The following is a 14154-nucleotide window of genomic DNA, read 5'->3' as shown; positions in this document are numbered from 1 at the left end:
CAATGTAGAATTTTAAGAAGTTTTTATTTTCTATATATACAGTGTGTGTGTATATATACATATATGATCAGTTTGTTAATTTTTTTCTTTTATATGGATTATTAGGATACTTGAACTTTAATTTTTCCATAACACTGATATTAAGGTGTCTTGTGGTCTTTAGTTAGAAGTTGTAACATGTAATCACTGAGTACTTCATGAGACTTATTCTAGGACTTGCATGATAAGTAGCTCTTGACTCCTTAAATTCCATTTATTATTGTTCTGAAAATTCTGTGAATTACAAAGAACGCAATGTAAATCCCAGTCTAAGAACCTGGTTTGAATTAATGTGCAATTAAAGATGCTTATGAGTAAGATTATTTTAAGTTCAGTTTTAAAATAATATTAAAAATAATAATAAAAATAAGTATAAAAAGAGTAAAAATCAAATTTGAATATGGAAACTTAAAAATAACAGTGTGTTTTAAAATCAAGGATTCAAGAAATTAAATATTTTAATCTGATGTCAGTTTTTCAGTCTAATTGCTGAATTACTACATTCCAAATCTTATTTTGCTCAATAGTCTCTACCTTGAAAATAACTTCCTATTGGTCATACCACCTTTCCTTCAGTGATCTGTTTGTTCTTTTTTTTTTTTTTTTTTTAATAAAACCGAAAGTTTTACTGGATCATCTGTAGGACTCCTTTAGTTCTAAAATTTAATGATTATATATGGTCAGGAGTCAGAAGAAAAATGTTTTCTGTTCAACTAAAATAGATGTGCAAAGAAGGAACTGTAAAGCTCGTAGGTGCTCCATCAGTATAAATATTCTTTAGGACAGATTATTAGAAAAGGAGAACAAAGAAAGGGATTACTTAGGGGTAGTCATATAGACATCAGCAAGATACAGCATATAATAGCTTGTCAGGAAAATGAATAATTCGTATGATAATCTTAAGGTATCAAGTAAAAGTTAAATGATATTAAGAAAGCAAGAGAGTAGCTTAATGGGTGTGGATCAATTACTCAGGTGAAATATTAAATTTATTCTCTTATAAATGAAGGGTCAGTATTTAAAAAATTTTATGTTAAAATACTTGTGTTTAGCCAGATTAGAGGAAAGGGGATCTGTATTCTTGACTATATTTTAGAATATTTTTAAAACAAGTTTGTGCTTGTAATAAGTGTTGATAGTGTTATAGTTCTAATATTGTTTATAAATTCTGTTTGCATGTGGTTAACAGTGAAACGGTTTGTAGCTTGTATTGGTTGTCCCTTCTGAGTCTTTTTTACAATTCTCTTTGCTATGAACTTTTTAATAAGTAACAAAGAAGAAAGCTTTACCGGGGAGATTTATTGTCATATTATTTGGGCGTGTGTGTGAAGAAAGTGGTTAAACAGGTAGAGCTAACTCCTCATTAACTTGTTTTAGAGATTATAGATTTAAAGTTTCTTTTGCTTTACCTGACGATGGTATACCACATTCTTTTGATTTTCAACCTTTAGAGTCACCTTTAAACTTCAGCAAAAGTCGGGGCGCCTGGGTGGCTCAGTGGGTTAAGCCACTGCCTTCGGCTCGGGTCATGATCTCAGGGTCCTGGGATCGAGTCCCGCATCGGGCTCTCTGCTCAGCAGGGAGCCTGCTTCCCTCTCTCCCTCTCTCTGCCTGCCTCTCCATCTACTTGTGATTTCTCTCTGTCAAATAAATAAATAAAATCTTTAAAAAAAAAAACTTCAGCAAAAGTTATTTTATGTGGCTTTAATCAGTATAGTATTCAGAATTATATATAATGCAATACTATTGATGTTTTAATGTGCAGTACATGCACATTAAAGGTTCAAACCACTACATGAAATCTGATTTATTTTCCTCCTGTAGAAACAAGTGTAATTTGGGGTTATAGGTTTATCCAGACATCTAATGCCTAATTTTGTGTGGAAAATACCTCAGATAATGTAAAGAATTACATGTTTACTGTGTAAAACTTTCTGAAATTTGTGTCTGTTAAGTAAACCACATAAAATGCATTTAACATAATACATTATTTTAGTATACTTTAATTCTTGCCTTTTTTTTTTTTTTTTAATTGCAGTATGTTTAGGTGTTAAGGAAACTAATCAGAACTGTGGCATTGAGAAGGGCTTTCGGGATAGAATTGTCATAAATATTTTTGGATACCCACTAGGCTAGAAACTTTGTGAGGGTAAGGACACAGCCTTTTGTTTACATTAGTCTCTGTAATGGCCAGCACAGTGCTAGGCGTGGAATAGGTACTCAAAAAATATTTGTTGAATGAATACTAAGGGCCGTATGATGGCTTTCTTAACTGCTTTTAAAGATCCCTCTTTTGGTGCTTGTTTTAATTGCCTGTTTCTTTGCTGGAAGCACATATATCAGAGATCAATAGTCTGTTACTTCCAGAGGTACCTTTCTCAATGGCACTGGTGGGTCCTCCTTAGGCACTGATGTGTAAAGCATCCAGAACCCAGAACATGTGAGTCATTGCAACATCCTTTTATTCCTTACCACTTTGTAACTGTGTTGGAAATCCTTAAAACTTTTGCTGGATTATTGTCCAGCCTCGTTTTCACATCACCAAATCAAACCTTTCGCCTTTGCTGTTAAAACCTGCAGCTTGTTTTCTGCAGTTTATATTGTGGAGTATATTTATCATCAAAGCCCTCATGTACTTTTTTCAACTGTTTTATTGTGTCAAATGTGATGTGTGTCAATGTAGGAAAATTTTTCTAGTACTTTAAGACAGTGCATTTTTCCCAAGTTAGTCCTTCTCTGCCTTCTGAATTAGGAGCAGAGGGCTTCAGACTATCTCCTCTTTCACAAACTCATATAAAATGAGGTATGAATTGTCCAGGAATTAGGGGAAAAATACTATTAGTTGGTGGCATCAGAAATGACTTTATCGAAGAGGTTGAACAATGGTTTAAGGTACAAGGGTGGAATTTCCTGGCTAATCAGTTATGCTAAAGTTCTCACATATATGTCATATAAAAAGGCCTTGAAGTTGTGCAGTTTTAGGAATTAATTACTCACATCCTGAACTCCACAGCCTGAGGTAGTTTTACATGGCAGATCTGGTACCCTGGGATATTATTATTATTATTATGGCTTTATAATAGTGTTTTCCAGATTATAAATGGGAAATATGTTCATTAAAAAAAATTCATAATCCAGAAAGGCACTAAAAGGTGAAATTGCCTATAATTCCACCACCCTGAATCTATCAGGTGTTATATGTTGATCTGAGTTGTGTATGTATATGTGCACGTACTCATAGAAGATTTATGTTTACAGATTTTTACCCCCTTTTCAACAACTAAAATAGGTTCACATCATACATGGTGTTTTGTCAAAGGCAGAGAGAATTGAAACTTTCTATAGTTTGGAGAAGCTGAAAACAATAATCTTCCTCATACTTTCTTGTCATTCTAGCCACTTAGTTACTTAGGCTCAGTTGTCCTAGTAGTTCTCTATGGTAGAGTCATTTGAGTTCTTAAAAATACAGGTACCAGGCTTCTGCCTCCCCAGAGGTTTGATTTTGGCTACTCTGTTGGGGACACAGACTTCGTTATTTTCTAACAGTTCCTCAGGTGATTCTCATGCAGGTAGAGTTAAGAACCACTGACTGCTCTAGACGAGAGCTTGAAGCTTGGTATCATTTTCATTCATTTCTTTCTGCCTCTCAGTTTGCAAATTGTATTGCATAATTTACATTTTCCAAAAAACTTCCGCATTGCTTTATTTGATTCAGACAGTGAGGCTTCGGGTCAGCTAGTATTTTCTCTCTATTGATGGACTGGAAAAATAACCCATTAAAAACTGAGTTACATTTTTGCTGCCTTTTAAATTAAAATCTTGTGTGTACTCATGTGCATTTATTTTGTGTGTGTGTTTCTGTTGAATTTGGTTATCTTCAGATGATAAAGTTAACAGATTTAAAAAAAATATGCTGTTGGTATTTTCTAGATTTATTATAATGAGTGTGAATTATCTGCACACTCATTATACAATAATGAGTGTTGGATAAAAATACAATAAAATGATCTGTTGGATAACTGCAGTGTTTAAGACAACATATAAGGTCATTTAGAAAGATTTCATTAGTAAAACATCAGTTTAATAGACGAGATGCAAAAACACTGCATGCAGTTGTATGCAGACAACACAAAGCATATTCTGATTATTTTAAGATACTGCATGCAGTTATGCCTTTGGGGAGAGGTTGCTGGAAACAGTCTTGTTCAGTTTTGCTTATATTCTGAGTCCCCCCACTTTTCAAACAGCAATTTTGTGACTGAAGTTTTCTATATTTTATAGCTTTGTAAATGTTTATGCGGAACAGTTATTCTCACAAAGTTTTTGGGCGAGATTACTTTAAATCTACTTACTGAGTGGAGTTTCGTTTTGGACGTATTTCTGAACTTGAAAAGGAAAATTGCAAATCCTTAGAAGGACTACTTTACCTTTGGAGGAGAAAACCAATTTATGACCTAGAATCCTTTATTCATAATTCTGAAATACAAAAATTCGGAAAATCTTGAGTTTTTTCTTAAGTTTGTTGGCAAAAGTGAAGCTATTTATGGTCTTGATGTATTTATAGTCTTGATTTATCTCATTTGGTATGAATATGCATGTTTCATTGCACAAATATTTCTGTGATTGATTGAGAGGCCCTGTCCCAGAAGCCACTGGGAAATATAGTTTGATACATGATGCATATACTGTCATACTCCTCTAAAATCGGGAAATTCTGAATTATCCTTAATTCTTAAAATTAAATACTTGTGGACTTGTATGCATTTATGTTGCATAATTAAGAAAGTATTTCTAGCGTCCTCTTCCTTTGGTGTATACATTTTGCTTTGCCATTTTACTTTAGACTAAAATCATGCAAAGAATATTGTTTTTATGTGAAGTTATGTAATTTCAAAAACAGCATGTGTTACTACTGTGATAATTTAAAATATGATAAAGTTAATTTTGCTTCCATTTGTATTTTGTTATTCAGACTATCTTTATTGCTCGGCTTATTTTCTAGTTTTGTTTCTCAGAGCATTGAAGTTAGGCTTTGGGGGTGACTGGCTGGTTCAGTCGGTGGAACATGCGACTCGATCTCAGGGTTGTGGGTTCAAGCTCAATGCCAGGTGTAGACGTTGCTTTAAAAAAAAAAAAAGTGAAGCTTCTCTTACATTAAACTTTAAGTTAGCGCCCTCTTCCCAGTCATACCACTTTCTTTTTGCATCAACACACATTTCTGTGGCATGTGGCTGAGTTCTTGAAGGACTGAAGATTACCAGATTAATTTTCTCTAGGAGTGTTGCTAGCACAGGCATAAATGGGAACTGGAAATAGAGATGGTTACTGACTGTACAAAAAAGAGCCGAAGGTGGTCAGTGTTGCTTGTTGGAATTTAAAGGGGATTTGGTTTTTCTTATAAGTTATCTCTCATCTGTGACATAAGTTAGGAATCCATAGATACTCTAGCATCATTGAAGTTGGGAGTTTACAGTTTTACTGAGAGGATGGGACCGACCGTACATGGTGCTAGTTTGACTGCCATGTCACCTCTTCGTGTTCCAGTGAGGGCTGAATAGAAATCCAGACCTTGTTATATCCAACCTAGGGATACTCCCATTATCAGTCAGGAAATCTATCTGTTCATTATATAATGTTGTACTAGGTTCTGGGCTAGATGGTGATCATCAGAGCCTTTTAAAATGTGAGTTATATTTTGTATGGGGGAAGGATGATCCTTTTTTCATAAAGGAAGATATTATAATATAGTTTCTAATTTCAGCATGTGCTAAGTAAGCCCCAAGTTACAGATTATGAAAACAGTCAAAAGCTAGAGTGTAAAATTTCAGGGTTTTTTTGCTTGTTTGTTTTTGGAATGATCAAAGATGTCTTTATAAAGTTCATGACTTCATTCTAAATGTACAGAATAAAAAATGGTGTCAGCTCATTCCTGAGACATCAAGTAGAATATTCTTATACTGTTTCAAAATTTAAATCAGTTTTTGAAGAGGGTAAAATTTCATTTTTCTTGAAACATATCAAATTATTATTATAGTTTCATCACTATATGTTTGAAAATTTTGTCCTCATGGTTTTTATGTTTATAAACTGATAAATTAAATGTCCAGTGCTTTTGTGTGGTACAGCTGTTTATAACAGTAAGGCATGGCAAAATTGGGCCATTTTGTGCACTTCTGCCTCTTATGGCCTATTTGTCATGGGGCAGGTTACATAATCTTGGAGGCTTACCTTTAAACATTTTGTGGGTGTGACTTTTGGAGCCTCTTTTTACATTAAAAGAGATAGCATTAACAACTGGCACATTGTAGCCACTCACAGATCTAATGGCTTTGTGGGTTTCGAAAGGTGGGAATAGGCCTGGGTTTAAATTGAAGCACTGTTGGGATGCCTGGGTGGCTCAGTTCGTTAAGCATCTGTCTTTGATTCTGATTTTAGGGTGCTAGGATGAAGTCCCCAGGCAGGCTTCTTACTCGGCAGGGAGCCTGCTTTTTCCTTCTGCTTGCCACTCCTGCTGCTTGTGCATGCACATGCACTCTCTCCTCTCGCTTTCTCTGACAAATAAGTCTTTAGTATTTTATTATTATTATTACTATTTTGGTTAAAGATTTTATTAATCCATTTGACAGAGAGAAAGAGATCACAAGTAGGCAGAGAGGTGGGGCCGGGGTGGGGGGGGGGAGCAGGCTCCCTGCTGAACAAAGAGCCCAATGCTGTGCTGGATCCCAGGGCAGAGGCTTAATCCACTGAGCCACCCAGGTGCCCCACAAATAAGTCTTTAAAAAATAAAGATAAGTAAATAAAATCTTTAAAAAATAAAAATAAAAAAAAATAAACTGAAGCACTGCCTTCACTAGCTTTGTAATCTGATTAGCTTTTGAGCAACAGTTCCCTTTTTTATAGAATGGGGATAATAGTTTCAGAGTAGTTAGGAGAATAAATTAAATAAATACATTACTGTATAGAAAACGTTTATCCTAGTGCTTGGACCATGGAAGCCAGTTAAGCAGTGATAGTGACTGCCAGTGTTCGTTTTGTTGCTGTGGTGCAGTTTGGTTTTCCTTTAAGTAAACTAAGGCAAGTGAAATTGACCAGGAGTGTGCAAAGCATATGTAGTTTGTCATTAATGCTGAAGGCTGCCATTTCAAAGATAGTATCTTTAAACTGAGTTAATGAACCACACCTTACTAGGATAATGTCTTTTAAGTAGGTCATAGGATGTAGTGGAAAGAACTTTGGACTGGAAATGAGAAGCCTTGGCTTCCAGTTCTGACAACGCCATTTACTAACTTTGGGCAAGCTACTTAACTTCTCTGGCTCATTTTCTCTTTTTCCTAAGATTTTGATTACCTACCCCAAGTACCATAGGGTGCTTGGGAAAATCAATTGAACTTTTTTTTTTTTAATGGTTTGCAAATTTAAGGAGTAAATACTGTTTGCAAATGTTCTGAAAGAATTCCCCCCAAAGCTCTACTCTGTAGATTACTTGGTGGTGTGTTTTGGGGTCTTATATTTTTAAAAAATTTATTTCTCCCATGAAGAAGCATCTTTAAGATTTTATAACATGGAATTTCCTCTAAATGTGAAGGAAGAATTTAGTGAGCTCTTTTTCATCTGATACTGTTTTCGGGGAAGGAACATCTGCACTTTTTTTTTTTTTTTAATATAGTAATAAATGTTTTCCGACCAGCAGACTCTGTTAGTTGTCCCTTGTAATAACTTCTAATTTCTATTTTCCCTAAGAAAATACACCAGCATTCTAAATAGGAACCAAATGCCACACAAGCTCCACACTTTCTCTCTTGATTCATGTAAACCCTTGAGAGACTGGGACAACCCCTTTTTACCTCAGTGAGTTAAAAAAAAACAAAACAAAATAACAAAACTCCACTTTTAGTCTTGATCTTTTTCACAAACCTGGAAGGATTAGAATCTTGTTGCCTTTTTATTTCTCCTTCAAGGAAGGGGTTTCGAATTAGGAGTACATGGAAGATAGAGGTTGTTGAGACTCAGGAAAGGTAGGTACACTGACTTTTTTTTTTTTTTTTTACAGCCACCTTAAACCTAAACTCTCTACTGTGAGAGTCACAGAAGCTTGAGATAGGTACATGGCAGTCCCTGTTTTAGATAAAGGGGAAAGTTGATGATTAGTTGGGCTCAGGAAAGAACATCCATTCACATTTCAAAGTAAATGAATTAAAAAATCATCGATATTAAAGTTTGGGCAGCTGTGCTTTTTACAGCATTTCTGATGCATGGTTTGTTCAGTAGGTTTTTGTGAAGTAGCCCGAAAACATAAACTTTTAGCATTGGCTCTGTGGAAAATATGTATTTCTTTAACCATGGAAAGCATTTTTTTTTTTTTTAAGATTTTATTTATTTGTTTGACAGAGATCACAAGTAGGCTGAGAGGCAGGTAGAGAGAGAGAGAGAGGCAGAAGCAGGCTCTCCACTGAGCAGAGAGCCCGATGCGGCGCTCGATCCCAGGACCCTGGGATCATGACCTGAGCCGAAGGCAGAGGCTTTAACCCACTGAGCCACCCAGGCGCCCCCGTGGAAAGCATTTTTGAAGTCCCAACCACCGATTTGTAGTTTGAAGATGCGAGTTGGGTGGGGAAGGCCGGTAGTCTATCTGGAGGCTATTAACAGTTTTCAGTCTGAAGTATTTCTCCTTGCCTTAAGTCAGTTAAATCAGTCATTTTGTTAAGCGCCAAGCCCCATTGCTTGGCGTATAGTTTGGAGAAATACAAAATAAGCATAAAAGCAGTCACTTGTACTTAAGGAATTTTCTTTTTTAAATGGTGAAGCAAGATTTATTTGAGAGTACGAGGCAATATAGAATCAACTGATGGACTGTACGGTGTAGATTGAAGCATTAGGATTTTATTTCAGAGAAAGCTTGTTGAAGAGTAGCACTTAGGGACGACTTTGTGGGGGACAGGAGCTGTCTTACATCTGACTTAGCTGTGAGGCATCTGGTGATAGACTCAGAACACCACTGAAATGTGCTGCTACTTCTGGAAGGATTGAAGATAAGAGAATTTGAGTGTCATAAAGAAAATTGTATTATATATATCAAGTCAGTTAAGACGATGGGTTTATATTAGGATGATTTGTGTAGTTTAGTGAGGCAGCATGATGTTCTTAATAAAGCTTTTTTGTTTGGGACAGCTATGAGCAGGTGGTTTATAAGGAGTTTGCATTAGTTTTGTCAGATGATTTGGGAGTAGAGAGTGATTGATACTGTGGGGTCAACTCTTCTGAATGTTTTTTACTTTTAAAGTAATAAAATATTGGTTGTTAGCCCATTTTCCTTCTTTCGCAGGTAAAAAACAGGAAGCAGATGAGTTGAGTGGAGATGCTTCTGTGGAAGATGATGCTTTTGTCAAGGTAAAGTGTTAATTACTCAGGTTAAGACGTTTATTTTGCATGATGAATTCATGCATTTTACTTGAATAATAGATCCTGAAGTATGGAGGTAAAATAGAGACTTAATGTAGTATTGTTAATCTCATCATAGTTGAGAAATATAATAAATGACTTTGTCTTTAGTTACATGAGACAGAGAGCTAAAAGTAATATTGGTCCAGGCCTGGCAGTAGAAGTCCGACATAGGGGCCAGAGGAACAGCTACAGGACAAATGATATGTTAGTTCCTGGAGAAGTTACTGCACTAAGGGTATTGATAGTTTATTTTCATCTGCCTATTCCATTTAGCTTTTGTATAAAATACACAGAACTTAGATTGAGGTAGTCTTTAAAATGGAGATAGAAGATTGCTTATGTGTTGCTACTTAGTAAAGAGCAAATTAAGAAATTTGTTTTGCCCTTTATTTATTTATTTATTTATTTAAGATTTTTTAAAATTTATTCATTTGACAGACAGACATCACAAGTAGGCAGAGAGGCAGGCAGAGAGAGCGAGAGGAGGAAGCAGGCTCCCTGCTGAGCAGAGAGCCCAATTCGGGGCTAGATCCCAGGACTCTGGGATCATGACCTGAGCTGAAGGCAGAGGCTTAACCCACTGAGCCACTCAGGTGCCCCTGTTTTGCCCTTTAAAGATAAATTTAAGCCAGGTCCTTTTTAGCTAAGAATGAATGTATTTCAAAACTGACCAGCCAGAAAAGTAATGTGTACAGTTTTAACTGCAGCTGTGGCAGTTCCAGAAGTTATTTTTAATCACAGGTTTTTTGTTTTGGGGGTTCTTTTTACTGACGTGATCTGCTACTTAGTGATCATTAGGTCTTAAGTAGCATGGCATTTGCAGGAATTATTTAAATGAGCACAGTTCCTCCTAAATTATATCCATTTATACCCCATATATTCTGTTTTCTGTATACACTTAGTCCATATGGTCATTAACATCTCTGGATGTCTGTGTGCTCTACCATGAAGTGAGCTCCTATCCATTCACCTGGCCATCTCACCTGCTGCTTAACTCTCTACCCTCCCCACATTACATGCACACCCATTCACCTGGCCATCTCACCTGCTGCTTAACTCTCTTCCCTCCCCACATTACATGCACACACAGAGCACAGAGTGTACCACGCTTCCCACATTTTGCACCTTGCACTTTGAGGGTACATATGCACATAGAGAAAGAAACATGTGGTTGAGGATTTAACCCTGAAATCAGATAATTTTAGGAAATACTTGCCCAGGGAGCCTTTAAAACTGATGATTGCATGCCCGTAGTCAGTTTTTGTTTGAGCCTTTTGGAGCAGTCCGGTCTCTGTATTCTGTTATCCTTGTGATACCTCTTCCTTTAGGTTTGTTCCTTTACTCTTATTTTCTCCAGGTGTCTTCACTAGTGAGTGTTATGAGTAAGCAAAAATTACCCCTAAGCTGGAAAACCATTGTGACTTAGTAAAAATTTTTAATTTTCAAAGGTCTAACTTTTAGCTCTACAGTTCATTAAAAATCTTAACATTCATTTGAAATGTTAGGAGATATATACTTCTATTTCGCATAATAGTATTGTCTCTTGCGTGTGCTGCAAAAGATACCTTTGTGTTATTATTAAATGAAACTGGTCATAATGTCTAGAAGAACAAAGGAGCTTTAAAAAAAAGTCCAATTTAAATAAATCTTCAGTTTCTTTGTACTTCCTTTTTTGCTTTGGGAGTACCGGCATGTGTGATGTATTTGATAGAAATTAAGTGAATATACTTCTCTCTCAGTATTGGTAATTCTAGAATTTATACTGTAGTGGTGAGTAAATCTCACCTATTGCCTAGATGTAAATAGTATAGTAATTGCTTTCATTTGTAGATGAAAAGAGGAGAATGGTTGGAGTTAGCACTCGTAGATGAAGTTCCCTGGGTGATTTCCCTTGGTTGCTTTTCTTTTTTTCTTTCTTTCTTTCTTTCTTTTTTTTTTTGTTGTTGTTGTTGTTGTTGCATTTACTATTGTTATACAGTCCCCTACTCTGTTTGCAACCTCCAGTGTTCCCTTACTCATACGTGGTGAGGCTGGTTAAACCTGCCCTCCAGAGATGTGCCCTGCTCCCAAGTACTTCACACTCACAATACAATCCTATTCCTTTCCTTTGCCCGCCTCCCCAGAAATTTCTATTTCCTCACTGCAGTTCAGTTTTGAATGATTAATAGTCATGCCCCTGCCCTTTTCCCCTTTTAATCCCGAAGCCTTTTCTTAAATCTGTTATATTTACCGTAAGAACATGGAAAGGGGAAGTGTTCATCGCTTTCAACCCTTTCTTTGCAGTTAAAGAGGAAACTAATTAGACTGCTGCTTTTCTTTGTTTCTGCTGTAGTACTGTGTGTCGATAAACTTTGAAGGGCAAACAGAATTCCTTCACCAAGACAATCCCAACCTGTGTTCCCCTGCCTAACTGAGACTGTGGCACAGTGATAGATTTCAAAGCAAATACATTAATGATTTGCTTTTTTTTTTTTTTTTTTTTTTTTTTCAAAGAACAGAATATAACAGTTGGGGTGCCTTATTATTAATTAGAAATAAACCTTGTTATAATATGTAAGATTCACAGAGTTTTTGAAATTAAATCAAACTATGGCACATGGAGAAATCAAGTCATTTCTGTGAAGCTTTATTTTCGAGGAAAGCTCCTGGGATGTGATTTGGTAAATATTAAATAACCGGAACTTGAAAGCATCTCTAGTAGTAATCCAGTTAGTGCGTATCTCAGTGTGAGAGGTTTGGGAACTTAGATGCATGGTTCAGTGACTTTGGAATTTGACTCCCTCTATTTTTAAAGACACAGTTAATATGTAAGGTCAAATGATTGAACTTTGACTTTGGGAATAATGTCAAAATATGGTAAAATTTAAAACAGGTAGGCATGTAAATTACCAGAAACGTTTGGTGGATAGCCTGCACTGCTTTGCCTCTAGCTGTACCAAATTTTCTTACCATTAAAAGGACTGTGAATTGGAGAATCAAGAGGCACATGAACAAGATGGAATTGATGAACTAAAGGACTCTGAAGAATTTGGTGAAAATGAAGAAGAAACTGTACATTCCAAGGAGTCACTTTCTACAGAAGAGAACAAGAGAACTCATGAATTAATAGAGGCAGAAGCAATAGAAGATATAGAGAAAGAGGACATCGAAAGTCAGGTCTTTAGACAGTTTTTTAAAAATGTGAACAGATAAATTAAGTAATAAATAATAAAAAGTATTTTTTCTAGTTCAATGTGGAAGTCTCAGAATTTTCAGAAAATTTTGAATTTATAAATCACCTGGAATCCTACTAGCTTTTAAATTTTGGCTTATTATCTTCCACATTTGTATATATTTGTACATAGTAGTTATCATACCTTTAGTTGCTATTTGTTCTATATGACATACCATGATAACTTCATAATGCTTGTGTTACACCGTAACTTACTAGACTGAGTAGCCACTCCTTTGATATGGGACATTTACATTGAAGTTGTTTTCTCCTCCACTATGGATGAGTGTATCAGTCACTGATGTTGCCAACACTACTGATGGTAGCTTTTAATCCGTTGCTACTTTAGTAGAGCTAAAAGATTAACTTGCATTTCTTTGGTTATTATCAAGGGTGGGGAATTACTTAGGAAAGTTTAATTTAAAGACATATAATTTAAAAAAATACTTTCTTTGTTGGAAAGAGACCATTTGTCCTGCTTTGAAGTATGTTAGTATGTCTTAAGAAAGCCAGTGGATAATGGAGGGAGTCAGTGCTGTTAATGTTCATGCTTAGAATACTTCTGTTCTACCTAGCTCAATAAATGAAGGGCTCAAGAGATTTTTCTAATTCTCTATCAACGTGACTATTTTTATGTTGGCATAAAATATATAGTCTACATTATTAAGCATTGACTTAGTATACATGGTATCATAGACACGGCAGAACACAAGGCAAGTGATAATTGGGTAGAGCATAGAAGCATTCTCATGTTACCCAGATATTTTGTAAAGCAAAGCTATTGTATACCCTTTTACTTAGGAAATTGAAGCTCAAGAAGGTGAAGATGATACCTTTCTAACAGCCCAAGTAAGTTTATATTTAGTCCTATGAATACGATATTGTGGGTGGAAGGGCTTGGAAAAGGAATCTTATTTTGACTTCAAAATCCTCTAATTCATAAAACTGCCATAAACTCAATACTGAATTATTTATGTGGTATATACGAAACAGTTAAAATTGGCAGCTGAAATTCTGTTGCCACAAAGGTAATTGGAAGATATTATAACAAAGTTCCTACCATTTTCAGAAGAAAATAAAAATAGTCCATCCTTTCTGTTTAAAAAAAAAAAAGAAGAAACAAAAAACAACTCTGGTTACCAGTCTTTTGCGAAGTCTGCACTCTCCTTGATTTTTTTTTCGTTACTTTGCTATGAAGTTAATTATTTAAATGTACTAATATCCTTTTCAAAGCTTTATTTAAGATTTTGCTAATTTAACACCTAGGATGGGCATCGTGTAAAAATGGTAGAAATCTCTGTTCTAGAGATTTACTTGGGGGATGTGTATGTGTGTGTGTGTGTGTGTGTGTGTAGAGAAGGAGTGCACTTCTATTGCGTATTGTGTTTTTTTGGTATATATGATTTATATAACGTATATTGTAGAGCATGGTTTATAGGGGTTATAAACACATTTATATAGCT

At 35.6% G+C, this 14154-nt stretch overlaps 1 protein-coding gene across 8 annotated transcripts in view; it reads left to right on the top strand.

Moving 5' to 3' along the window:
• Positions 1 to 14154, top strand: part of SLTM (SAFB like transcription modulator) — a 61777-nt gene that overhangs the window by 2897 nt on the left and 44726 nt on the right. For 5 of the 8 annotated variants that reach the window (XM_059372021.1, XM_059372022.1, XM_059372020.1 and 2 more), the window contains exons 3-5: positions 9362 to 9426; positions 12439 to 12636; positions 13493 to 13540. In XM_059372021.1, the coding sequence (XP_059228004.1) occupies positions 9362 to 9426; positions 12439 to 12636; positions 13493 to 13540 (311 nt within the window). The remainder of the gene's footprint in view (positions 1 to 9361; positions 9427 to 12438; positions 12637 to 13492; positions 13541 to 14154) is intronic. The other 3 variants (XM_059372026.1, XM_059372025.1, XM_059372024.1) reach the window with 1 other exon arrangement.

The sequence above is a fragment of the Mustela nigripes genome, chromosome 13 (genome assembly GCF_022355385.1).
Source record: "Mustela nigripes isolate SB6536 chromosome 13, MUSNIG.SB6536, whole genome shotgun sequence".
NCBI lineage: Eukaryota > Metazoa > Chordata > Mammalia > Carnivora > Mustelidae > Mustela > Mustela nigripes.
Note: the sequence above shows the minus strand (reverse complement) of the source record. Positions and strands in the feature narration are given on the sequence as shown.